Raw genomic sequence first — 25,943 nt, forward strand, 5'->3', positions numbered from 1 at the left:
CATGGAGCCTGCTTCTCCCTCCGCCTGTGTCTCTGCCTCTCTCTGTGTGTGTCTCTCACGAATAAATAAATAAAATCTTTATTAAAAAAAAAAGATAAAAAGTCACTATTTTTGCCAGATTTCCCTGGTGCTTATCAATCAGCTTGATATTAACTATGAGTGAAACGTAAAGGCAGTCAACAGGACCCTTTCAGAATGTAGGAGCCAGCATCTATTTGATGCTCACAGAGCTATGGAGGCTGTTAAGTCAGCGTCCCAGCCTGAAGGTGAAACTTTTTGTTTCTATCTCTCATCAATGATAAATTCTATACGTAAGTCCTTAAATTAGAGTTTTGTAATATAAAATAACGTATCCTCCTCTGTGAAATTAAGACCAATAACATCCTTTCAGGGACTCAGACTGAAACTATTTCCCTGCTTCTTAATCTTTTAAAGTATGACCTATTCTCCGTTACTCAGGCATGAAATACAAACTAAGCCCATATTACCCGCCAGTGTCTATTATGCTTGCCGGAGATCGTCGCTGTCCAGGAGTTCACCACTAGCGGGAACTCCTAATAAACCAGCACATGCACTACAATTTTAAGTAGTGATAAGCACGATTTACTGTTTTCCTCAAATTACGTCCTTATTTTACAACTCTTCAGGCATGTTTCTTTAGGTGTAGATCCTCAGATCTCAGCATCCCCAGAGGGACTCATCCGCTGCCTTTTCTCTACTTGCTTTGGCCTTCCCGGCTTTCCACCCCGCAGCCCTGCGAGCACACTTGACAGAGAGACGGACAGTACGGACCGGCCAATCCACGCCCGGAGCGTGGGTCCCGGAGGCGTTCCTCCCGCCCCCCGCCGCAGGCCACGCCCCCCGCGGGCCGGGCAGTCTTTTCCGCAGCTGCGCGGGGAGAGCCGGAAACGCTCCTCCGGAAGCCGGGAGCGCCGGCCCTGCGGGGCGGGGAGCTCCGGGGCCTTCCGGGAACGTCGCGAGGAACCTCGGCTTTGTCTCCCGCCCCACCGCGGCGCGGGGATTCCGGGGTCCGCGGAGGCGCCTCTGCTCCGCGCCTCGGGCTTCGGGCCGCCGCCGCCAGCATGTCTGGAGTCCGCGCCGTGCGCATCAGCATCGAGTCGGCCTGCGAGAAGCAGGTCCAGGAGGTGGGCCTGGATGGCACCGAGACGTACCTGCAGCCGCTGTCCATGTCGCAGAACCTGGCGCGCCTGGCGCAGCGGATCGACTTCAGCCAGGGCTCGGGCTCCGAGGAGGAGGAGGCGGCGGGCGCCGACGGCGACGCGCAGGACTGGGCGGCCGGCGGCTCCAGCGCGGACCAGGACGACGAGGAAGGTGAGGCCCGAGCGCGCGGCCGCTGCGGTCGGCGGCGGGTCCGGGCGCCCGCCCGGGAGGTGCGGGACGTGAGCGAATTCTGGAAACACCCGTGCTGGGGTGTTTGTACGGGGGCTTTGTACGGCTGGACAGTTAGGGCGCTGCCCGCCCCTTAATTCTCCTGCACGGCTTCTGGAGCTGAGGCATTAGAGACACTGCCACTGATGGGGCGTCCGGGGCTGTAACGGGGCACACTCGGTTAAGAGCCCTGCGGTTCCTGGCGCTGCCCTGCCGCTTAGTGTCGAGTGGCTTTGCTTCCTTCTGCGATTGGAGGGTGCTAACAACACCCACTGAGGAGAGAGAGCTCGGTATTGAGTGGAATACGAGGCAAGGGCTAACAGGTAGGCGGGGTCGAGCCGGTAGGTCGAGAGTAGCGTTTGGTTTTTATTAGAACGACGTCTGAGGGGCACCTGGGTGGTTCGTGTTGAGCGTCTGCCTTCGGCTCAGGGCGTGACCCTGGGGTCCTGGGATCGAGCCCCGCATCGGGCTCCTCGCCCGGAACCTGCTTCTCCCTCTGCCTGTGTCTCTGCCCCCTCTCTGTGTCTCTCATGAATAAATAAACTAAAAAAAAAATTTTTAAAGGACAACTGAACATTTTGGAAGGATTTTAAGTAGACAGATGATTGTTAAAAAGATTACTGGATTCCACGTAGCAAATGGGTTACAGGGAAAACACAACAGAAGGGAGGTTGGTTAGCAGAGAATAGTAGAAAAAGTATGAGTGGGGTTTGGATTCTCGTTATGGTCAGGGATTAAAAAATACAATTCTGTGTTTGGGTATGTGCAACAGACCGCCTGTAAGTAGGAATTTAAAGATGGCATTTCGAGCCACTGGTGTTAGGACAGCTGGGGGTCCATTTGGAAGTAAAAAGTAAATACTGTCCCATACTTCACACTCGGATTACCTCCACAAGGATTGAAACACAAATGAAGAAAATAAAAGAAAAATTGGAAGCAAGTTATAGAGCTTTGGGAGCAGAAAAGACCTTAAGCAAGATAGGGAGCACAGAAATTATAAAGCCAAAGAGAGATTAATGAGTGACATAACCTTTTAAAGTAATAATGGGAAAAGGTGCCACAAAGTAAGAAAATAAATGAGAGACTGGAAAGTTTTTGTAGCATATAGGGCGCACAATGGTTGCTATCTCTGACATTCCCTGCAAACTGGGGGGAAAAAGGACAACTCACTGAAAAATAGCCTAAAGGTATAAACAGCTCACAGAAAAAGACTTCAGATCTTACTAGTAGGGAGAGGCAAATTAAAACATCATTAAAACACTATTCTCGTGCATGACATTAGCAGCAACTTAAAAGACCTAGTATCCAGTGTTGGGAATGTGAATTGGAAAAACCTTTTGGAAGATGGCTTAGCAGTTCACGATGTGTCAAACTGTTAAATGTGCATCTCCTTTGACCCACTAAATCACAGCTAGGAATTTAACCTACAGAAAAAGTTGTACACGTACACAGATGTGTGTTTAGTTGTTTACCACTACTGGCAGTGAAACCAGCATACGTATCCATTACATAGGAATGGTTAAACTTACTGTACATCCATGCTCCAGAATACCAAACAGTGTTGAAAGAATGAAATAGAGCTATATGTGCTGGTGTGGAAGTATCTCTAGGACATAATAATTGGAGAAAAACACAAGTAATAGAAAATGGAAGTAAATATATGTAAGTGCATTGAAAAACATTTGGACATTTATGCCTCAACTGTTAATATTGATTACCTCTGAGGAGGGGAGAGAATTAGGGGTGGGGAATAAGGGAAAACTTTTACTTTTTTACTCTCTCCCTTTGAACTCTCTGTAGTGAGCATGTATTGGTGAAATTTAACAAAATGATATAAAAGGTTGGAAGGGATGTTAACATTGTTTAATATGTGAATACTGCCACTTATAGGTCATTTTTACTTTTGTACTGTAATGTATTTTGAAAGTTCTCTCCAATTATTCAAGTTTTAAAAGCTGGAAGAAAAAGGTTATTTCAAAGGGTTGCATAAATCTTAAAAAATACTGAAATACCTCCCTATAATGTTGGAATGGAATGTTAGATTTAACCGTGTTTGTTTTGCCGTTATAGGAGTGCTAACTTAAATATTAAGGGAGATTCAAGAAAAGGTGGACGGAATGGGATAAAACAGGAAACTATTTGAAATAAAGTCATTGTTTCTTCTTTTAGTACTTAACATCATCTAAATGAGATTTCTGTCTTCTAGTCAGTGTAACTCATACCTGTGAATTTCTTTTTTTCTTTCTCTTTTTAGGATTGGTGAAATTTCAACCTTCCCTTTGGCCTTGGGACTCAGTGAGGAACAATTTGAGAAGTGCCCTGACAGAGATGTGTGTTCTCTACGATGTCCTCAGTATTGTGAGGGATAAAAAATTTATGACTCTTGATCCTGTCTCTCAGGATGCACTTCCTCCAAAACAGGTATGTGTGGGCTTCAGTTGAATAATGGTACCATTTTATGAAGTCCCAGGACCACCTCTCAGGATGTGTGCCTATTGTCTCCTTTTCCTTTCATGCAAAATTAAGTCCAGATGAAGATCTAAAAGACAAAACCGGTTTAAAACAGCATCTCTTTTATCATTTTATTAATGGCCTTGTGACCCTTGGAAGAGTTAAGTTTCATTAATAATGTAATAAAGTTTTCTAGATTTTTTAAAGAGATTTATTTATTTGAGAGAGAGAGAGAGAGAGAGCAGGAGCATTGGGAGGAGCAGAGGGGGAGGGACAAGCAGACTCTGCTGAGTGCAGAGCCTGACATGGGGCCTCGATCTCATGACCCTGAGATCACAACCTGAGCAGAAACTAAGAGCCAGCTGCCCAAGCGACTGAGCCCCAAGGCACCCCTAAAGTTTCCCAGAGCGTAACAGATTTTTACGGCCTGGATCACTGGTCTGTAGCGCATTACACAAAAACGTGATGGTAAAATGGCTTTGGAGGCAGACCGACCTGGGTTCAAATCCTGCCTCTGCCCTCACTAGCCCTGGGTCCTTCAACAAGTGATTTTCTCAGAGCCTCGGTTTTCCCCTTCAACCTCTTTTTAGGGCCTGGTTAGAAAAGCTAGGCCAAATTATGGAAGCTACTGAAAGGTAGGTAAAATTGTTGAAGTTTGATGAAGACCATGTTCAGTTTTTGAATATTAGAAGACAAAAGGGAAAATGGATGAATTGGTGAATGAAGAGCCTGAAACTAGGGAGGCCACTTAGGCCACATCAGCACTTAAGCCTGATGCTTAAAACAAGCATCAGGTCAGTGACCAGGTTAGTGGCAAGGAGAGGAAGTAATGGTTTTTTTTACCCATTTGTAAGTGAAGTGAATTGAATATAATGACTCGTGGTAATAGTTTCAGAATCTAGAAATGTTATGCTGAAAGACTTCCTAGAGACCAGTCTGGTTCCTTTGTTTTACAGAGAGAAAGCTGAGGCCAAGAGAGATGTGTGATGTGTTCAGATGCAGTAAAGCCAGTGGTTAAAGAGCCAAGATGAGAACTCTAACACCTTATTCCTAGCTCACAGCCTTTATTACCTTCCTGTGCTCTTCCCGCATGGGAGTCTTCAGGAGACTAATATGGTCAGAAGATTACTGTGACATTTTATGAAACTTGGTGATTTTGACTCACGCAGTCAGAAGACTTTGTTTTATTAAACTTGGCTTCTTGGAAGTGTATCTGGTTACCACAGTACAGATTCGTGGTGATTACGGATATTTATGTATGTATATATAACATATATAGTATGATTTTTCATTAGTTTTTGAAAAATCAGCCTTTGGTGAAGTGCATCAGTTTTAATGCTGTGTGGCTTTAGTCTTTATTCCAAAGGCACATTAGTAGCTTGTCACAATAGAAAATAATTTTACAACTCTACTCATTGGGGTCACTTATTTATTCCAGAAATCAAGTATTATGTGCCAGGCATTGTTCTAGGGTCTGTAGACATAGTAGGTTTTACCATCATGTGGATGACATTCTAGCAGGGATTACAGACTTCCATGAGAAGTCTGAGTGCCACAAAAGGGTATACACGTGGATGGGGGTGGGCATTCGCACAACTTGACAGGAGAATCCCATCTAAGCTGGGCAGAGTTGGTATAAGTTCTGATCTGTAGTCCAGTGTGGTGTTTGTGGTTTGGCATAAGTTTGAGTGGACCAGAGAAATAGGTTAAGGTTGTTATTTTTCAAAAAACAATGTAATCTGCTTTTCTTTAATTTCTGAATTTTCTCTTCAGTAGGTATCTTAAGAGAATGTTGAAATCACTTAAAATTACAGAACTACACGCTTGTTTTTGACAGAATCCTCAGACACTGCAGTTGATTTCTAAAAAGAAGTCACTCGCTGGAGCAGCGCAGATCCTGCTAAAAGGGGCAGAAAGACTGACCAAATCAGTTACTGAAAACCAAGAAAATAAGCTGCAAAGAGACTTCAACTCTGAGCTTTTGCGATTACGGCAACATTGGAAACTCAGAAAAGTGGGGGATAAAATTCTTGGAGATCTGAGCTACAGAAGTGCAGGTATAGATCACTGTTAAAAAACTATGCTTTAAAACTATAGTTTGTCAAAACTATAGGATTGATCGAAATGTTATATATTCTGTAGTATGTTGCTTCTTAGTTATACGTTACATTTTGAAGTTTTAATTTCTGTGCACAAAACTTGATAAGCTAAAATTTTATCATAGCCTTATATAAATATATTTACATAATTGAATCTAAACTATTTATATAGGTGCCTTTAGGTATAATTAGCAGAATGTTTATTTTTATACGGATTTTTTTTCCCCAAATTTTTATTTAGATTCTAGTTAGTTAACATACAGTGCAATATTGGTCTCAGGAGTAGAATTCAGTGATTCGTCACTTACATACAACACCTAGCACTCATCACAACAAATGCCCTCTTTAATCCCCATCACCATCTAGGCCATCCCCCACCCGCTTCCCTCATCAGTCCATCAATCCTCCATGCAGAATCTGTTACGGTTTGTTTCTCTTTGTTTCCATCGTCCTGTATATTCACCTGTTTTGTTTCTTAAATCCTCATATGAGTGAAATTCTATGGTATTTGTCTTTCTCTGACCAGCTTATTTTGCTTAACATAATGCACTCTAGTTCCACAAGTGGTTGCAAATGGCAAGATTGCATTCTTTTTGATGGCTGAATAATATTCTATTCATACACACGCACGGATGCACGCTTGCACCATATCTTCTCTATCCATTAGTTGGTAGACATTTGGGCTCTCTTCGTAGTTTGGCTATTCTTGATAATGCTGCTATAAACATCATGGTGCATGTACCTTTTCAAATCTGTATTTTTGTACCCTTTGGGTAAATACCTAGCAGTGCAATTGCTAGATTATAGGGTAGCTCTATTTTTAACTTTTTGAGGAACCTCCATATTGTTTTCCAGAGTGGCTGTACCAGTTTTCATTCCCACCAATACTGCAAGAGGGTTCTTTTCTCCACATCTTCGCTAACATCTGTTGTTCCCTTTGTTGTTAGTTTTAGCCATCCTGAGAGGTATGAGGTGGTATCTCATCATGGTTTTGATTTGCATTTCTGTGATGATAAGTGATGGTGAACATTTTTTCCTGTCACTTTGCCATATGGATGTCTTCTTTGGAAAAATGCCTATTCATGTCTTTTGCCCATTTCTTAATGGGATTATTTATTTTTTGTGTGTTGAGTTTGATAAGTTCTTTATAAATTTTGGAAACTAACCGTTTATCGGATATGTCATTTGCAAGTATCTTTTCATATTACATGGGTTGCCTTCTAGTTTTGTTGATTGTTTCCTTCATGGTCCAGGAGTTTTTTATCTTGATGAAGTTCCAATAGTTCATTTTTGCTTTTGTTGAAGAGCAGTAATGGGGAGAGTGGACATCCCTGTCTTGTTCCTGATGGTGGTGGAAAATCTCTCAGTTTTCCCCATTGCAGGTGATAGTAGTTGTGGGTCTTTTGTATATGGCTTTTATGACACTGAGGTATGTTCCATCTGTTTCTGAGGGTTTTTATCAAGAATGAATGCCTCATTTTGTCAAATGCTTTTTCTGCATTTTTTTTTTAAGATTTTATTTATTCATGAAAGACAGAGAGAGAGGCAGAGACACAGGCAGAGAAAGAAGCAGGCTCCATGCAGGGACCCCGATGTGGGACTCGATCCCAGGACTCCCCAAGATCATGCCCTGGGCTGAAGGCAGATGCTTAACTGCTGAGCCACCCAGGTGTCCCTTTTTCTGCATTTTTTAAGAGGATCATATGTTTCTTACCTTTTTTCTAATGTGGTGTATCATTTCAATTGATTTGCAAATATTGAACCACCCCTGCAGCCCAGAATAAATCCCACTTGATCATGGTGAATAATGATACATTTAGCAGAAGGTTTAAAGAATGAGTATATAGATTTACACACCCAGAACCATACTTGACATTTAGTCTCAATCGGGCTTATCTGTAACCCTTAAAAACTAAGCATAAAATGAAAAAAAGAAACGTTTCTATTCTCCCTTATTCTTTTTTCTCCCTTAAGTCATCTAAGCTGTTTTCATATCCTAGGTAAAGAGAGAAGGCCGTGAAAACACTGCCGCCTTTTTTTTTTTCCCATTCAACCAAGGCTGCAGGAATGGATTGTGTTGGCATATGCCAAAATTTGATGATCTTGAATTCGCATCTTTTTGTATAAATTCTATGTTGATCTGTAATAGGTTTCTGGAGATTATCATAGTAGTATCTTGTAAACTGCTAAGGTATATTCAGGAGGAGCTACACAGTAAAAGTTTACAAGTTTCACAGCTCAGTAGAGTAAAAGTTTTGAATGTCAAAGGATGAGGCAAGGAGTCCTGGCTGTGATCATTGTGATAACAGTAGTAGAGTGATACTTTAAAAGGACTCATTTGCCAAAGTAAGCCATCATTGTCCCACAGTTAATAGCAGGCAGGTTTAAATCAATACTGAAGCCCCTGTCTCCGCATTGATGTGAATTGAGGAATTCTGAACTTTGAAGGTAATATCCCACTACAAAGATGAATTCAGATGGCAAAGGCTTTTTTCTTTTCTTTTTTTAACATTTAATGGGTGGTCTGTAGAAGTAGTTCTTTCTGGCTCTGGACATTTTAAGTTCTTTTCAACAAATAGTTATATGCAGGTACTTTACCCACTTTCTCTTTATGGGACTATTACTTATGATTATAAAAGGACTTGATTACATTCTGTTTTTTGTTTGTTTGTTTGTTTTTTTAAGATTATATTGGGCAGCCCCGGTGGCGCAGCAGTTTGGCACCGCCTGCGGCCCGGGGTGTGATCCTGGAGATCCAGGATCGAGTCCCGCGTCAGGTTCCCTGCATGGAGCCTGCTTCTCCCTCTGCCTGTGTCTCTTCCTTCCTCTCTCTCTCTCTCTCTCTCTCTCTCTCTCTCTCTCTGTGTGTCTCAATAAATAAATATTTTAAAAATTAAAAAAAAAATAAAGATTGTATTTATTCATGAGAGACGCACAGAGAGAGGCAGAGACACAGGCAGAGAGAGAAGCAGGCTCCCCAAAGGGAGCCCAATGGGGGACTTGACCCCAGGACCCTGAGATCATGCCCTGGGCTGAAGGCAGGCACTCAACCGCTGAGCCACCTAGGCGTCCCTACATTCTGTTTTAATTGCAAGATCTTGAACATCTTCCTATGTTACAAAACAGCAGGTACATATAACCACCTGCTCTTCACATCATTCAGCAGCCCAGAATAACTTACTCAGGCTTCTGAACTACACAGAAAAGTATCACATAACAATCTAGGAACTAGTTGAAAAAAAGGCGATATTTTGTTCTTCTGGCTGGATTCAGAACACTTAATTTGCAACCTTATTACAGAGGCTTAGCTCCAGAAGTGTTTAATCGCTAAGGCATAAATCTGAGGAAGTACTTTCTAGAAGTACATCCATTTTATCAGTTTTATCAGCCAAATCCCATTAGAATAAAACAGTTTGATGGCCCATGAAGTTCATAGTATGATACCATTAAACCAAGAAGTCTTTCTTTCTTTCTTTTTTTTTTTTTTTTTGAGGTTAACAAAACTTTATTTCCGCCTCCTTTCTTCCCTTTGCTTACTCCCCCCACCCCTTTCCCCCAAAACACATTTTTGGTGGGGTTTAATTTATGATTCAGTGATACAATATTCAGTGAAATATTATTATACACTTAATGTATGTTAAAATAATGTGTTGACTGGTTCCTGTGTTTAATACCCGATTAGGATCTCTCTTTCCCCATCATGGTACATTTGAAGTAATAAAGAATACAGATATTGATCTGGATAAGAAGATACCTGAAGATTACTGTCCCCTTGATGTTCAAATTCCTAGTGATTTAGAAGGGTCTGCCTATATCAAGGTATTTGTCAAGTATTTAAAATACTTAATTTCTTATTAGCCCAGAAGCTAATTTGCTAACACTTTTTCATGTTTTTATTGTCTCATAGGTTTCAATACAAAAACAGGCTCCGGACATAGGTGATCTGGGCACAGTCAACCTCTTCAAACGACCTTTTCCCAAATCCAAACCAGGTGGTGTGGTTATGCTCTATCCTATAGCTTCTGGTTCTGTCTGAGTTTACACTCCCAAGTAAAACTGATAATAAATGTAGAGAGGAAAATAGGTACTTTGGAGTAAGAACATTTGGAAATTTATTATTTATAATCTGTTAACATTAATGGACACCCGTGCAGTTGTTTTTTTTTTTTTTAAGATTGAACATCTTCACCAATTTCCTCTGTGTAAAAAAAAGGAAAATTTTTGTATTTTAGAAAGGATATGCTCTAATGTAGTATTTTCTGAACTTTTCATTATACGAATTCAGATTGCGATTTAAGCCAATTCTTGCATAATATATTTAGACAATTGATACATCCAAATATTCCCTTTCTTTCAGGTTCCCCACATTGGCAGACAAAATTAGAAGCAGCACAAAATGTTCTCTTGTGTAAAGAAATTTTTGCCCAGCTCTCCCGAGAAGCTGTTCAAATTAAGTCACAGATCCCTCACATTGTGGTGAAAAACCAGATTATCTCTCAACCCTTCCCAAGTAAGAGCAACCAGCCCTTTTGGGTTTATAAGTAGGACTTTGTGGTTTGGGGAACAGGAAAGGGGGTAACTATGTATTTGGCTGTGTAGGGGGAACAGTAAGAGCAAAGAGGTGGCATTCTATCCACAATGGCAGCTCATAAAGCATGCAGAACAAACCACATTGCTAATTCTATTCTGTGTCCTAAATAGTGTGACTCTTGGATTTTGAATAGTATATATTAAACATTTGTACTAGCAGTGCTCTTATTCAGCAACAATAGTTTCAGGTGTCTATGCTAACAACGTTTGTAGAAGATTTTCATGGATCCTGTCTTACTGTCTAAATGAGATGTCAGTCAGACAGTGATTATTCAGTACCCATAAAATTCCTAACTTTGGAGGCATTGGGATTTTAATTATATTACTCGAGCAGTAGTTAGGGGCAACCCCAGTGGCTCAGCGATTTAGTGCCGCCTTCAGCCCAGGGTGTGATTCTGGAGACCCGGGATCGAGTCCCACGTTGGGCTCCCTGCATGGAGCCCACTTCTCCCTCTGCCTGTCTCTCTCTCTCTCTCTCTCTCTCTCTCTCTCTCTCTCCCCCTGTCTCATGAATAAATAAATAAAATCTAAAAAAAAAAAAAAACAGCAGTAGTTAGCTGTGCATTTGTTTTTTATATAAGTTCTGAGACGTATCTTCTTGGGTCTTGTCAAAGGAATGGGTTTTTAGAAGTGAAAAATTGCATCCTGGTTTTCATGGCAGCAAGGAAGAGTATCTGTCTTCTGAACGTCAGTAAGACCAGATACCAACTCTGTGTTTGTTTTTCTCAAAAACAGTGTTGGGTTTTGTTTTGTTTTTTGTTTTGTTTTGTTTTTTTAATTTCAAGGCAAGAAGAAACTAAATATACAGCTTCTGTTCACCTGTCTTTCACTACAGCTGAAGGTGAACAGCCACATTGTAGGTCAATAGAATTTGAAGTGTTAAAATACATAGTAGTTTACTCACAAATAGTCATTTTGGCCTGGAAATGTTAATCATGAAGCCTGATCTTCAGGTTTAGAATAGGTCTTTTGAGAATGGACTGTGATTATACTTTATGAAGACAATTGTGTTTTTCCATGTCTTAGGTTATCTGCATCTGTTTTATTCCTTTTTATAAATAGGCTTGCAGTTACTGATTTCTTTGTGCCATTCCTCAAATGATAAGAAATCCCAAAAATCTGCTACTGAGAAGCAAAGTCCAGAGGACCATCTTTATGTCTTAGAGCATAATTTGCATCTACTAATTAGAGAGGTAAAGACAGAAATGTTTCTTTTTGCATTGTGGTAAGGCTATTTGGTGCAGTGAATATGCACAGTTCCTTTCTGCGAAGTCCTCATTAGTCTCATGGTAATGACATTCACTGTCTGTGATGTGAGAGATCCTTGCTCAATGCTGGAGGAATACACGGATAATCAGATTTATCAGTCTCTGTCCCCAAGCGTAGCTTGTAGTGGTAGAAATATACCACAAGTTCTATATAGGCATGTAAAAAAAGCATGCAGGGTGCAGAGGGAAGAGTGATTCTGATAGTGTGATGGGGAAGATGTCTTGCCAGAGCCTGTGAATAGGATAGTTGTGTTATTTCAGGATGCATTCTACTTACAGGTTATCTAGTTCTGTGTTTCCAGAGAGCTGGTTCACAGTTTAGGCTAATTTCAAAAGAATCCCATGAGAAACTTAATAGAAGTGTGTATTCCAGCCTCCCCTGCCTTTAATATATAAGTATTAGTTGTTTTAAAAAAATGTTTTTAAAATTTGTAACTTTATGGTGACTGATATTAGCTAGACTTGTTACGAATCATTTTACAATAAATACTAACATCAAATCATGTTATGTGCCTTAAAGTAATATAAATTATATGTCAATTATACTTCAATTAAAAATTAATAAAAAATGGCTATTCTTGTTACAGTTTCATAAACAGACCTTGAGTTCCATCATGATGCCCCATCCAGCAAGCGCACCTTTTGGTCACAAGAGAATGAGACTTTCAGGTCCTCAAGCTTTTGATAAAAATGAAATTAATTCACTACAATCCAGTGAAGGGCTTCTGGAAAAAATAATTAAACAAGCAAAGCATATTTTCCTGAGGAGCAGGTAAGGATGAACAAAGTCACTGTTTTTCTTTGAAACTGCAGTCCTTTTCCTTTATTGTTAAAATCATACATGCTCTTTTTGGCACACAGTAACTTTTTTCTGGGAGAAGGAGGGTGGCTGCAAGGTGAGAGTTTGTAGCTGGGGATGGTCTGTCAGGTTTGGGGAAGAGGCCCATGTGACTTTTCCAGATGGTTTTTAATGCTGGCTACAGTTCTGTTGTGTTTTTCTTGTTTTGTTTTGTTTTGTTTTAAGACTTTATTTATTCATGAGAGACACAGAGGCAGAGACATAGGCAGAGGGAGAAGCAGGCTCCATGCAGAGAGCCCGATGTGGGACTTGATCCCGGGACTCCAGGATCACACCCTGAACTGAAGGCAGAAACTCAACCGCTGAGCCACCCAGGCGTCCCCTGGCTACAGTTTTGAAAGACACCTGACTAGGAATATGCCCTAGAACTGCTCACCTTTGTCAGTGACCCATCCACCAGATACTTGTTCCTGAACTGATTTTAATCTTCTTTTGCAGTTTCCCAATTTTTGGCTGCCCCACATTTCAGGACTCTGGAAGGCACTTTCCTGTGTGTTGACTTATCTAGCTCTTGTTCTCTGGCAGAGATGGTGGTAGCCCATTTTCAATGATGAGAGGTTGAAGTCTACAGACATGTGTAGCTTGCTCAAACAGGCTAACGAGTAGCAAAATCAGGATCTGTGCCCAGGTCTGTGTAGCTCTGAAGCTCATCTCACTTCTGTACACATTTACAAAAGAACTGTGCATGATTGGACCTCAGTGTATCTTTTTCAAAAGCTGGAAGTGCTCTTGATTTTATTTTTGGTCCTTGGTGAAGAGGGCTGTTGGTAACTTCATTCAGAATTGTGCTTTGCTAGAACACCAGACTTTCACGTATGGGCTCACTCTCCTATCGGTGATAGTTTTTGGGGCTCACTCTCCTATCGGTGATAGTTTTGTTTTGTTTTGTTTTTTGATTTTTAGTTTTTCCCTGCTAATACAAGTCATGATTTTAATAGCACATTAGTTTATAGTCTTCAAGTGAAAACTTAAATCTGAAGCTTTTAGTAAAATGAATTAGGAAGGCATGTTAGAGAAGACAGCATGGTGCCTTTGGGGTAAAGAATGTGTCTAAGCCAGGGCTTAGTCACTTGCTAACTAACTTCGTTTTCATGTCTGTGGCCCTCCACCTTTTTCTCTTTCAATTAAGAATACAGGAGGCTGGTCTTAGGATCAAGTTAAATAAAGTATGCAGAAGTTCCTTATAAACAATAAAATAGGGCAGGCCTGGGTGGCTCAGCGGTTTAGCGCCTTCAGCCCAGGGTGTGATTCTGGAGACCCAGGATCAAGTCCCACGTCGAGCTCCCTTATGGAACCCGCTTCTCCCTCGCCTGTGTCTTCTGCCTCTCTCTCTCTCTTTCTGTATCTCATGAATAAATAAATAAAATCTTTTAAAAAAAATAAACAATAAACAGTAAAATATGATAGGTTACTGTTGTTACTTTCATTTGTGCATTTTAATTATAACCAAAAGGGGCATGAAAGTAGCTGTTTTTAGAACCATTACACATTTCAGAGTATTAGTTACAGTCTTGGAAGCAGAGCTTTTAAAATGTTCCCATTTTCACCCCATTATAAAGATAATGTTCCAGTGTATCAGCTTCATTCATATAAATACCATGCACAATAAGACCTACTATTAAAAAAAAAAAAAAGACCTACTATTAACATGCTTCTGTGTTTTGATATATATGCGTCAGTGTGTATCTTTAAAAAAAAAATATGCAATCATAAAATTTTATAGCCTATCACTTAATCTTGTAAATCTTTTTCATCTTTTGTTAAATGTTTTTCAGAGATACTTTACTAGCTATATAATAACCCGTTATGTGAATATTCTCTGATTTCTTTACCAATTCTTAATTGCCAGATACTTTATATTTCCAGTTCGTTGAAACATAATACTAAGATGAGCAGTCTCATATACATATCTATGTGCTGTAGGGATATTTTTTTTTCTAGATTTTTTTTTTTTTTCATGAGAGAGGGCAGAGACACAGGCAAAGGGAGAAGCAGGCTCCTGCAGGAGCCTGATGTAAGACTCGATCCCAGGACCCCAGGATCATGACCTGAGGCAAAGGCAGACGCTCAACCACTGAGCCACCCAGGCATCCCCACTGTAGGGATTTTTGAAGCACTCAAGGAAACAAATCACAGAAAAGGAAGAGAAAGTTAAGGGATCGAAAGAAACCAGTATTAGAGCAGAAGCATAAAAGAACATATCCCAAGCCCGTTTATGTAAGTGCCCCTTGTCCTCAGTGGCTGTTTGCATTTCTTCCTGCTTTTCCTTCTCTTTCCAGTCAAGTGCTAGAATCATGTAACTGAAACCAAGAACCTCCAATAGTTGGTTGACTTTCATGATTTGTGCTTTGGTGCTGGGCAGTGGCTGTTAATTAGTGTGGATAAGATAAGGAAAGAAGGATTACTGGCTCTAGGGTTACACTCCAAGGTTTTTGGCTGTGGAGTTAGACTGCCAGTTTTGTGCCCAGCTCCCAGCTGTATGACCTTAAGGAAATTACTAAGCATTGCTAGACTGAAAAATAGGGATGAAGGTGGTATGTACTCGACAGGGTCATTAATGAGATGAAAAGATAGGACTCATCAAAGCACTTATTCCAGTCTTTGGTGCATAAAAAGGACTGGAATCATAACCTGTCATGTGTACATAGCATATTTATCTTTCTTGGAGTACAAGGTTTTTGTTGTGCAGAAACTCTGGCTTCTCAGGAAAAGGGTTTGTCATTCTGCGACTCTAATGGGCCTCAGCTGTGGGCATGTCGCATGTTACTAGGGACCAAGCACTGCCATCTGGGAGTGACTTGCATTCTTTTCAGAGCTGAGGTTTGTCCCCTAAGCGTGCCCTTCTGATAAGCTTTCCTGAAAGAAAACAAACTGGAGTTCATAGGAAGGTGAGCACATACTGTGTGTGGCCCTGAGCATTCTCGTGGTGGGCGCCCCAAGGAGGCTTTCATCGCCTCTGACCTCCTCTGACTTTTCTTTTTTTTTTTTTTTTTTTTTTTAAGGAAAAACTCTTTGCTTTTCAAATGTAGTACTTTTGAAAAGTAGTCCTCTCATTTTCACATAACTATAAATGGTTTATAAACTATTTTATATGGTGACTTTTTAAAAATGTCAACCTCTCTTCTTTAAAAAAAGGACTGCTGCGACCATTGACAGCTTAGCAAGTCGCATTGAGGACCCTCAGATACAGGCACACTGGTCGAATATTAATGATGTTTATGAGTCTAGTGTGAAGGTTTTAATCACATCACAAGGTTATGAACAGATATGCAAGTAAGTATCAAAAATAAGTTATTTAAAATGTTTAGTTGCTTTTTATATGTTGATTGCTGAGTGATTTCATTGAGATTTTTGGATTTTATTTGCTATGGTGGCATAACATTTCGGTAAATTGTATTAACTGTAGAGTATAAGAATAAGAGATCAGAATGTCTAGAATAATCTCTGTTAGGTAAATGTCACTCGTTTGAGTTGTGGTAAAAAAAAAAAAATTTTTTTTTTTTACCTGGTCATTGAAGAGGAAGCTGCCACACCTCAGAGTGATCTGCTTTAGATGTTGCCTAGAGGCTGTGGTGGTGAGTCTGGGGTATTTGTGAAGTGAATAGGGCTGTTTAGATTACAGCCTATATTCCATATATTGGCCTAAAACAGCCTCAGTTTTGTAGATTTTTCATGGTGTGAGGCTATACCTATGTCTAACCTAGTTCATGATTATGCCCTTAAAATGGGATTGAGAGGGGGGTGAAATGACTTTTGACCCCACCATTCACAGAGAAGCATTCTGCTTGATTTACATTCACAAATCACAAGCTGATATACAGAGAACAAATTGTTGGTTGCCAGAGGTGGTGGAGGTGGGGTGAGGGTCAGAGACAGAATGGGTAAAGGTGTTCAAAAGGTACAAACTTCTAGTTATAACATACAAGTTCTGGGATGCAGTGTACAACGCAGTGACTAGTTGAGAATACTATGTTGTATATTTGAAAGTACCAAAAGAGTAGGTCTTAGAAGTTCTTATCACAAGAAGAAAAGAAAAATGGGGAAGCGTGTGAGGTGATACGGGTCAACTGAACATACTGTGATGGTCATTTCACAATATATATAATAAATCACAATATATATAAATCATTATGATACTCATGTACCTTAAGCTAATCAATGATATATATCAGTTACATCTTAATAAAACGGGGGGCGGGGCATGGTAAACAAAGTTAGTAAAATTAGGAAGTAGCCATGAATGGCATTTTTTTGCCTCCATCTGAGCCTCTTGGAAATTTGACAATTGGCATGATACAGTTTTAGTGTCCTTCCCCAGGTCAGTCTGAGAGAACCACTAGCAAACATTTATCAAGGTCCATGAGTACCTGTTATTTTTCAAATTTCAGTGTTTATTTTTAGGCAGACTGACTAGCTGCAGTGGTCTCTAGTGAGCAAAACACACCAGAAACAAAATCACTACCCTTAAGTGTAGGGGGGTATAATACCCTTAAATTGCTCTTTTTTTTTTTTTTTTTTTTTTTAAGATTTTATTTTTTTATTCATGAGAGACACAGAGAGAGGCAGAAACATAGGCAGAGGGAGAAGCAGGCTCCCTGCGGGGAGTCTGACGTGGGACTCGATCCTGGGACTCCAGGATCATGCCCTGGGCCAAAGGCAGACGCTCAACCACTGAGCCACTCAGGCATCCCAAATTATTCTAATATCAAGGCTTTAATTCACTGTTTTTTAAAAATGAAAAATAGTCCATGAGCATGATTTAAAAGATGGGACATAGAAAAGAATACACAATGGAAATAAGTCTGGAAAAGATGGTGGGTAAAGGTGGATTATGGTTTTCCTACCCTATACCTAAAGAAATAATTGGGGTGATTTGGGGCATGGTGGGAGAGTAGCTGTTGAGTAAAATAAAACAAGTTTGGCATGCATTTTAACCGTTACAGCTGGGTGATGGGGCCATTGGCTTTCATTATATTAACTTTCGTGTATACTACTGTTTATATAGAGTCCTGTAGTACTATATACTTTGTGTTTTAAAATTTCCATAATAAAATGTTAAGAGAGTGAGCACAAAGGAGTGGAAAAGGAAAGAATCATCAATTTTGAGTTATTTACATTTAGGACTAAGACCAAACAAATGTGAGATTATGGCTATAGGACCCAGTGGTTCTAAACTTCTGTGAAGAAGAGTTAGTGATAATGTGGTCTTGACAGCATCAGGAGGGAAAGAAAATCCTAGAACACCCCTTTCTTCATCTTTTATAGCTGGGGTCAACTTACTCTCCTTAAAGTTGAAAGTAATTCTCTTGGAACTTCTCAGGAGTAATCACATTTCTTTTTTTCTTTTTTTAATTTGAGAGAACATGAGCCATGGGGTGGGGGTGGGGCACAGAAGGGGCAGAGGAGAGGGAGAAGACTAACCCACTGAGTGAGGAGCCTGATGCAGGGCTCCGAGATCATGACCTGAGCCTAAGTCAGGCACTTAATGGACTTGAGCCACCCAGGCACCCCCAGAAGCAAGCACTTAAAATATTTTTCTATGCCTTCTTCCAGGAAAGTCTACATTTACAAGCATATATAACCTGCTTTTAAAACTACAATATTGTGTGCTTTAAAACATTGAGACATAACTTGATGGGATGAGCACTGGGTGTTATACTATGTGTTGGCAAATTGAATTTAAATTTAAAAGATGTAAAAAATAAAATTTTTTTAAAAATAAATAAAATAAAATATTGAGACATAATTCACATAACCAAAAATTCAATATTTTAAAGTATATAGTTGAGGGGTGCCTGGCTGATATAGTCAGTAGAGCATATGACTTTTTTTTTTTTTTTTTTTTTTTAAGATTTATTCATGAGAAACACACAGAGAGAGAGAGAGAGGCAGAGACACAGGCAGAGGGAGAAGCAGGCTCCATGCAAGGAGCCCGATGTGGGACTCGATCCTCGGTCTCCAGGATCACACCCTGGGCTGCAGGCGGCGCTAAACCACTGCGCCACCAGGGATGCCGGAGCATATGACTCTTAATCTCTAAATCTCAGGGGCATGAATTCAAGCTCCATGTTAGGTGTGGAGCCTACTTAAAAAAAATAAAAAACATTTTACAGTTCAATGGTTTTGAGTATATTCCTTATGTTATATAACCGTCATCACTATCTAATTCCAGAACATTTCCATTGTCCCAAAAAAAAACCCTATACCTATCAACAGTCATTTCCAATTTGTGTGTGTGGGTGTTTTAGTAGTATTGGTGAATACTACTAAATACTCCTTATCACTATATCAGATTTACTTCATTCTTTAAGCTTTATTGTGTTTCATTATATGTACCATGAGGTTTTTTTTAATATTTTATTTATTTACTCATGAGACACACACAGAGAGGGAGAGAGAGAGAGCGCACGAGAGAGAGCCAGAGACACAGGCAGAGGGAGAAGCAGGCTACCTGCGGGGAGCCTGACATGGGACTCGATCCCGGGTCTCCAGGATCATGCCCTGGGCCAAAGGCAGGCACTAAACCACTGAGCCACCCAGGGATCTCCGACCATGACTTCTAATCAGCCTTTTGCTTCTGAAAATTTTAGTTGGATGCCAGCACAACTTTTGCATGTTTAGATTTATCTGTAGGGTGAAGTCCTACAAGTGTAATTGCTGGGTCAAAAGAGAAGAACCTTTAAAATTTTTATTAATGTTACGAAATTGCTTTTCAGAGTGGCTGCCACAACTATGCTCCTACCAATAGTAATCAGAATTTTTTAAATTTGGTTAAGTTTATGAGTTTTGTCTTTTGAAGCTTCTGAATTCTGTGGTTTTCTTTGAAAGAAATGTGTAAACTTTTACTGTGTCAAAATTATAATTTTATAGGGATAATTGCCAAAATGTTTTATCCCTAAATGTTCACTGTAAAGTCTAAAAAACAGGTACTCTCAAATGTGGAAAGATAAGCATTGTTCATCTAGGTGGTTAGATTTGAGGAATTTCACATTTCTTGTACATGTCATATACTAATGCTAAAAATTTGTGATTGGTTTGGAAGAATGTCATTGTCATGTTATTTTATGGGTTTCTTTGTTTGATGTAAGCCAATTTAATATAGTACTACCTCTTCTGACTTGTTTGCTGATTATTTCAAGAGAGGCCATAGACATAGAATTAACAAAAAGCTTTTCCCTTTAAGCTTTTCCCTTTTTTTTTTTCTTTTTTGCTTTTCCCTTTCTGTATGAGAATTTGCTCCTTGGTTAATTCTCTAGCTGTTGTCCCCTAGTAACCTGAGAAGAAAGGATGCCATCTGGGTTACTAGGCAACATTACTTTTCACAAAAATGATCCCAAACTGGTAAAATAGATTTGGACTGGAAGAGATTAGAAATGCCTGACAGAGATGCTTTTCGATTTCCCCAGATGAGGTGACTTCTGAAACTGGGCAGTATTTTTTGTGGAGCCCCAGGAAACTGTGCCTATGGAGTTGTTATGAGAACATGTGGCTCCTACAGGGAATGAGGTTTCTAAGTCAGTGTGGGCCCCATATGTGCCCAGCATAGATCTCCTCTCACTGCAACAAAGGTGGAAGGACTGCCAGAGAAGAGGAGCAATGGATGATGGTTGGCTGGCAGGCTGTGCTTCTTCTCCTGCATCTTTCTAAGCAGACCAGAGCTCAGTGGCCCAGGGGAGGCTGTGGGATTCTGAGGGGTACGTTGACCCTAAGAAGACTCCTTTCCCCCTTAGGTGTTTGCACAGGTTCTCAAAATTAGTATTTTCTGTGTCTTTGATGTTAAGGTTTAATGTTTGTGGCTCAGTATAAGGTAATTTTGAACATTTCTGATTTTTAGTATGTGTGTCTATAAAGGTCCATTCAGCTGCAGTTAAATGTCGGAATTGAGCAGATCCGAGTGGTACACAGAGATGGAAGAGTGATTGCATTGTCTCATCAGGAGCAGGAGCTCCAGGATTTCCTTCTGTCCCAGGTAAGAGTTATGGATGGCAAGTCCTAAGTCCCTGCTGTTCATCACCATTTAAAGAACAGAGTTCAAGTATATTAAATTTATAAAAAGAAAGCCAGTTTTTTTCTGCCATTTATCTAATATCTACATGTTACAGCCTCTGGGTTAATTGAAAAATGTTGATAAACTATCCTAGATTTATTTCCAGTTAGTTTAAGATGAAGGACCAGCTCTGAGATTACAAACTTCCTCTCATGTTAGCCAAACTTTACAACCCCTTTGGGACCACATAAAAGTGAAGAAGTATTAACCCCAGAAAACCAGAGAAGTGGAGATCAGATACAAAAATATAATGACCATTCTCCATGATAAGTGGACTATTTTACTTAAGCCCTACGAAAGAGTTCTTCAGTATTCAGGGGCAGCATGGAAGGGTGCTGGGTTCTAGTCCCAGCTCCACCACAAATTTGCTTTGCGACAGTAGACAAACTTTTGGACCTTTCTTTCCTGATCTAAAAAATGAAGAAGAGTATTTTTCCTACATTCTTCATGGAGTTGTGATAATCTAATGAAAAACTGAGTTGTGGGAGAAAGGGGGTAAGTTCAGAAATGCTAATAATATACCTTTCACAACATACACCTTTATATTTCACATAAAATTAAAAAAAAAATACTGATGCCCTCCATCCTGAAAGCAGTAATCTTTTATACTGATTTGCTTCTTTGGCGTCACATAAATAAAATGCATTTGTGAGGTTTGGCAGCTCTTGGTTGGTTACACCTAAAATGACTTTGGTCACCCTAAGCATGAAAATATATTGGAAATATATTGGAAGGGTAGAATCAATGGGAAGGCTCGCAAATGGGCAGGGATCAAAGGAAGCCTCCTGGTGAGAACCACAGCCAGGGCAACGCCACCATTGCCGTCCTGACCCTACTGCCTTCATCACTGGTGGCGGACTGCACTCCACATTGCCCCAGTGTATCATTCAGGATTATAACAGGAGCTAGGGGGCACGCTCAGTCATTTCACTAAGGATTTACAAAAGTGTGGGTGTAGGTGAACACCAGGGAAAGCTTGGTAACCTAATGCTAGTCATAACCGGGTAACCAGGCCTGGGGGACTCAGTGGTCAGCAGTCCTAAGCCAAAGAGATAAGAGGAGGGCTTGTGGGTACCCTGAAGGAGAGTCATGTGGAACACACCACTTTGAGAAAACCAAACCTTCTGTCACAGGATACAACCTCACAGGGGAGGGGCACCAGGGGAATAAATGCCTGACCTTACTCCTATTATCTGAACCCCACCCGAAGCCCACTAATGTAACTATATGGGTGATCCTCCCTGGGCAGAGAAGGGTGGCGAGTAGATTTGAAGGGGAAACTGCAAGATAATCACACCCTGCTACTTTTGATGCTGCTCCACATGCTGTGATCCAGGTAGGAGTCGCCAGTCAGCCAACTCTAGATCCTGTTCCTGCAGTCATGCTGCCGATGGGCCTGGAGAATGAGTATCAGGCTCTTCTAGCCTCCACAGTGGAAGGCGGGATCCTCCCCACAGTAGTCACGGAGGAAGATTCCTGTACTAGGCAGTGAGCACCCCAACAAGAGTTTCCAGTCCTGCCATCAAGTTGCTGCAAAGTCAGTCTCCATGGTAGTTGTGCTTAAAGTTTCCTTTTTCATTCACAGATGTCACAGCATCAGGTGCATGCAGTTCAGCAGCTCGCCAAGGTTATGGGCTGGCAGGTGCTCAGCTTCAGTAACCATGTGGGACTTGGGCCCATAGAGAGCATCGGCAATGCGTCTGCCATCACGGTGGCTTCCCCGAGTGGCGACTATGCTATTTCAGGTACCAGCTGCTGCTTTGAATGGGAGGAGACCTTTGGGAGTCTGGCCTTAGTCTTTACCTGTACTAGTTAGACGTACTTCAGAGTAATTTCTCTCTGCAGCGAGTTCATATAGGAGTTTGAGCATTTATTTGATCACGGTCCTTATTCAGAGCAACAGATAATTACTTCTCTTTCTAGTGATGATAAAAAATGTTTTGCTTGGTGACACATTCTCCCAAGAGCTCTGAAAACTGCCATCAGCATTGTTACTCCTGCAGTTCAAAATCTTTGATGGATAAATGCTTTGGGAAAAATGTACAGCTGCAAATAGGCAAGAGTCACATCTGATCCTAAAGATCCATCTGATGTAAAGGGATGGAATAGAGAGGAGAGGTGATTTTTAAGCACCCACAATGACTAGGGCACTTGAGTAAACAGACACATTATCTAGTAGAAAATTATGTGTGGAGTATTTGCAGGTTTAGTGTGGTCTTTTCTAATACCTGCTCTGTAAATACTTGAAAGAGTAATTTGAAAGTTTTCCCCACAGAATCACAGCTTGTGAATCTGCAGGCTTGATCATTGCTAGGTCCTTATCCATAAGAGTTTCAAAATACCCATTTCTTCTTTGCTGAGTAATGAAGCCTCGTTAAAACCTGAAGTTCTTTTTTTTATTATTTTTTAGATTTTATTTATTTATTTATTTATTTATTTATTTATTTATTTATTTATTCATTCATGAGAGACACAGAAAGAGAGAGGCAGAGACACAGGCAGAGGGAGAAGTAGGCTCCCTATGGGGAGCCCAATGTGGAACTCAATCCCGGGTCTCCAGGATCACGCCCTGAGCTGGAGGTGGCGCTAAACTGCTGAGCCACCTGGGCTGCCCAAAACCTGAGGTTCTTAATTCAGAATAATCTTGCCTTCATCTCTCCTAGTACTGATTCTGAATATTTGGGTTTCCTTATATATTGAGTGTGTATCAGATGTTTTAGAAAGAAATCAATTGGTTTTCTGAAAACACATAGGACATTTACTTTCCTAAGCCAGAATTCATCTTGCTGTATTTTTATGGTACAAACAGTAATTCATGAATATTTATACCAACCTAGTCTATTATAAAAAGGCTTTTGGGGTTTTGGGGGGGCTGGGTGACAAGCACTTTTAAATGAGATTTCAAGTTGGTAGAAAATTGTGGGACCTTTGTTTTCTAGTTTGGAAATTGACTGTATTATTTTTGTGTTGTTCCACAGTTCGTAACGGCCCTGAAAGTGGCAGCAAGATCATGGTTCAGTTTCCCCGTAACCAGTGTAAAGATCTTCCCAAAAGTGATGTTTTACAAGATAGCAAATGGAATCATCTTCGTGGACCATTCAAAGAAGTTCAGTGGAATAAAATGGAAGGTCGAAACTTTGTTTATAAAATGGAGCTGCTTATGTCTGCACTTAGCCCTTGCCTGCTATGATTTTTGTTTCCAGAACAGTTTCTAGATTATTTTTTTCCAGAGAATTTTCCAGAAATGGACTTGCAAAGATGAACTTTAAGCACAAGGAGAAATTTTCCAAAGGAGTATTGTTTTAAAAAAAAATAATGAGCAAATGTTTACCTGGCATTTTGAAACCTTTCACTTTATAAGTGACAAGTGCTTTGAAATGCAGAGGCTTATGTACAGATATATATGGTGTGGGAAGACACAAAGCAACTTTTTTATGCAATTAACTTGAAATGTTACTAATTTATGGGTTTGAATTCAACTTTTTAAATATTCCTTTGATGTTGACATCAAATAAAGCATATGGTTAAAAATTCCAGATACTCTCTGAACTCTTAGCAACCTAAATGAATGGTCTTTAATCAACTTGTCTCATTTCACTATTTGTTAAAAAGATTGCATAAGAATATTTAAGTACTCTTGTGACTCAGCATTCCTGCAGGCCTGCACTCACTGTAAGCAGCCAACCAGTTCCGCAAAAGGTAACAGACCACATGCCTGCAGGCGGGCCCATCCTCCCCTCTCTACCAGAGAGCCTGCACTGGTCTTAGCAAATCAGGTACCTCTTCCTCCAGTTGCTTAACGTGTGCTCTCAGCAGGTACTTGAGAGCTTCCTAGAAGGTGCCAGCAGAAGGTATAGAGGGCAAAACGAATCTTTAGGGTTCCCTTGGGTCCCTTTTCAGTGTATTCCCTCACTTGAATGATCTCCGCCCATGATGACTGGATGTGCTCACACTTTGCCCCACCTGCCCCTGCAATTCTTTGAGCCTCCAGCCAGGAACGCTGGATTCTTCTTCCAGTGAGAGTCTCTCGTCCTGTCTTACTTATTCCATTATCTTTCTTTTCTTTTATCTGTGTTTCTTCTCCAAGGGGAAACGGATTGGTGGATTGAGGATATTTTGCAAATAACATGTTTGAATTTCCTGGAAATAGTCCCCAGTCCTAAAGTGTGTCCGAGGAACTTCCCTTATAAAGGTCTTTTGGAACCACTGTAAATAATACATAAGTAGTGTTTTCCTTATGAGGAAGGCTTTCAGTTTTTTAAAGGATACCCTTTTAATCATTTATAAGATGACTATGAGGTAACTTTAAAAGGTTTCTGTATTTCTCCCCTTTTCTTTTAATTCTCCAGTATTTAAGCCACAAAATACTGTAACATCTTTGTGTTCTTGCTTTTTTATCTCCCTCTGATCAAGATACTGCATCTTTCTATCCATGGAAATTTTTCAAAAATTGGTATGACTCTAAATTATAAATCTTTTCATGGTGGCCCACACAAGTTGCCTTAGCTAATTATCCTAAGCTCATCTGTACAGCTCTACTCCCATGAGGAGCCTTACGTGATATTTGAAGGCTCACACTCTAATAACAGTGAATCTCAGGACTTTTGCCAGAGGACTGCTTTGTGTTTTTAATTTCTATCCACTGTAGATTGATACTTCAGTAAACATAATAAAAATGAATTAGAAAAATTAAATTTTAAAGAGATACAAAATAAAAGCTGCCTCCTTTTATTATAATAAACATAAGATGGCTCTCAAATAGAGAACTTTCTGAATGCTTTGTCATGTCTCTTGTCATGGCCAGTACAACAGGACAGCACTGGAGCAGAGAGCACACGCACAGATCTAACCACCTGTTCTCGTAAGCTTCAGCTGGGGAAAGTGGGACAGCTTAAGACTGATGATCTTCAGGTCTTCCTATCCCCATTATTTTGAATCACTGGGTAGTGAATAAGCCGTCACCTAGTATGGAAACAGGTAAAGGTGGCAGAGGGATAGGAAATGGCAGCTCAGCCACTGTGCCAACAGCTCCTGTGCCTTGTATTGATTTGCATTTTCCTGTCCAATGTTGCAACCCCAAATGACATGGTGTTGGAAAGATGTGCTGCAAAACCTGGGAGGCCAATTGGAGAAAACTAATTAGGCCCTCACCCAGTTTCACAGGCTGGCGAGAGCTGTGTTCAGATGTTGGCTCTCCCTCTGCTTAGCTGTATCTGTTTGGCAAGGCTATCCTCTCTGAA

The 25,943-nt window shown here is 40.5% G+C and overlaps 1 protein-coding gene across 1 annotated transcript; it reads left to right on the forward strand.

Annotated features, from left to right (window-relative positions):
* Positions 1 to 910: 910 nt before the first annotated feature.
* Positions 911 to 24,239, forward strand: MED17 (mediator complex subunit 17). Its single transcript, XM_077867455.1, has 12 exons — positions 911 to 1,332; positions 3,644 to 3,810; positions 5,678 to 5,897; positions 9,622 to 9,758; positions 9,847 to 9,931; positions 10,297 to 10,449; positions 11,592 to 11,722; positions 12,385 to 12,569; positions 15,792 to 15,929; positions 20,508 to 20,625; positions 22,289 to 22,448; positions 23,682 to 24,239. The coding sequence occupies exons 1-12, from the start codon at positions 1,083 to 1,085 to the stop codon at positions 23,891 to 23,893; spliced, it is 1,956 nt and encodes a 651-aa protein (XP_077723581.1). The 5' UTR covers positions 911 to 1,082; the 3' UTR covers positions 23,894 to 24,239.
* Positions 24,240 to 25,943: the final 1,704 nt, after the last annotated feature.

Source organism: Canis aureus, chromosome 23, assembly GCF_053574225.1.
Source record: "Canis aureus isolate CA01 chromosome 23, VMU_Caureus_v.1.0, whole genome shotgun sequence".
Taxonomy (NCBI): Eukaryota; Metazoa; Chordata; class Mammalia; order Carnivora; family Canidae; genus Canis; species Canis aureus.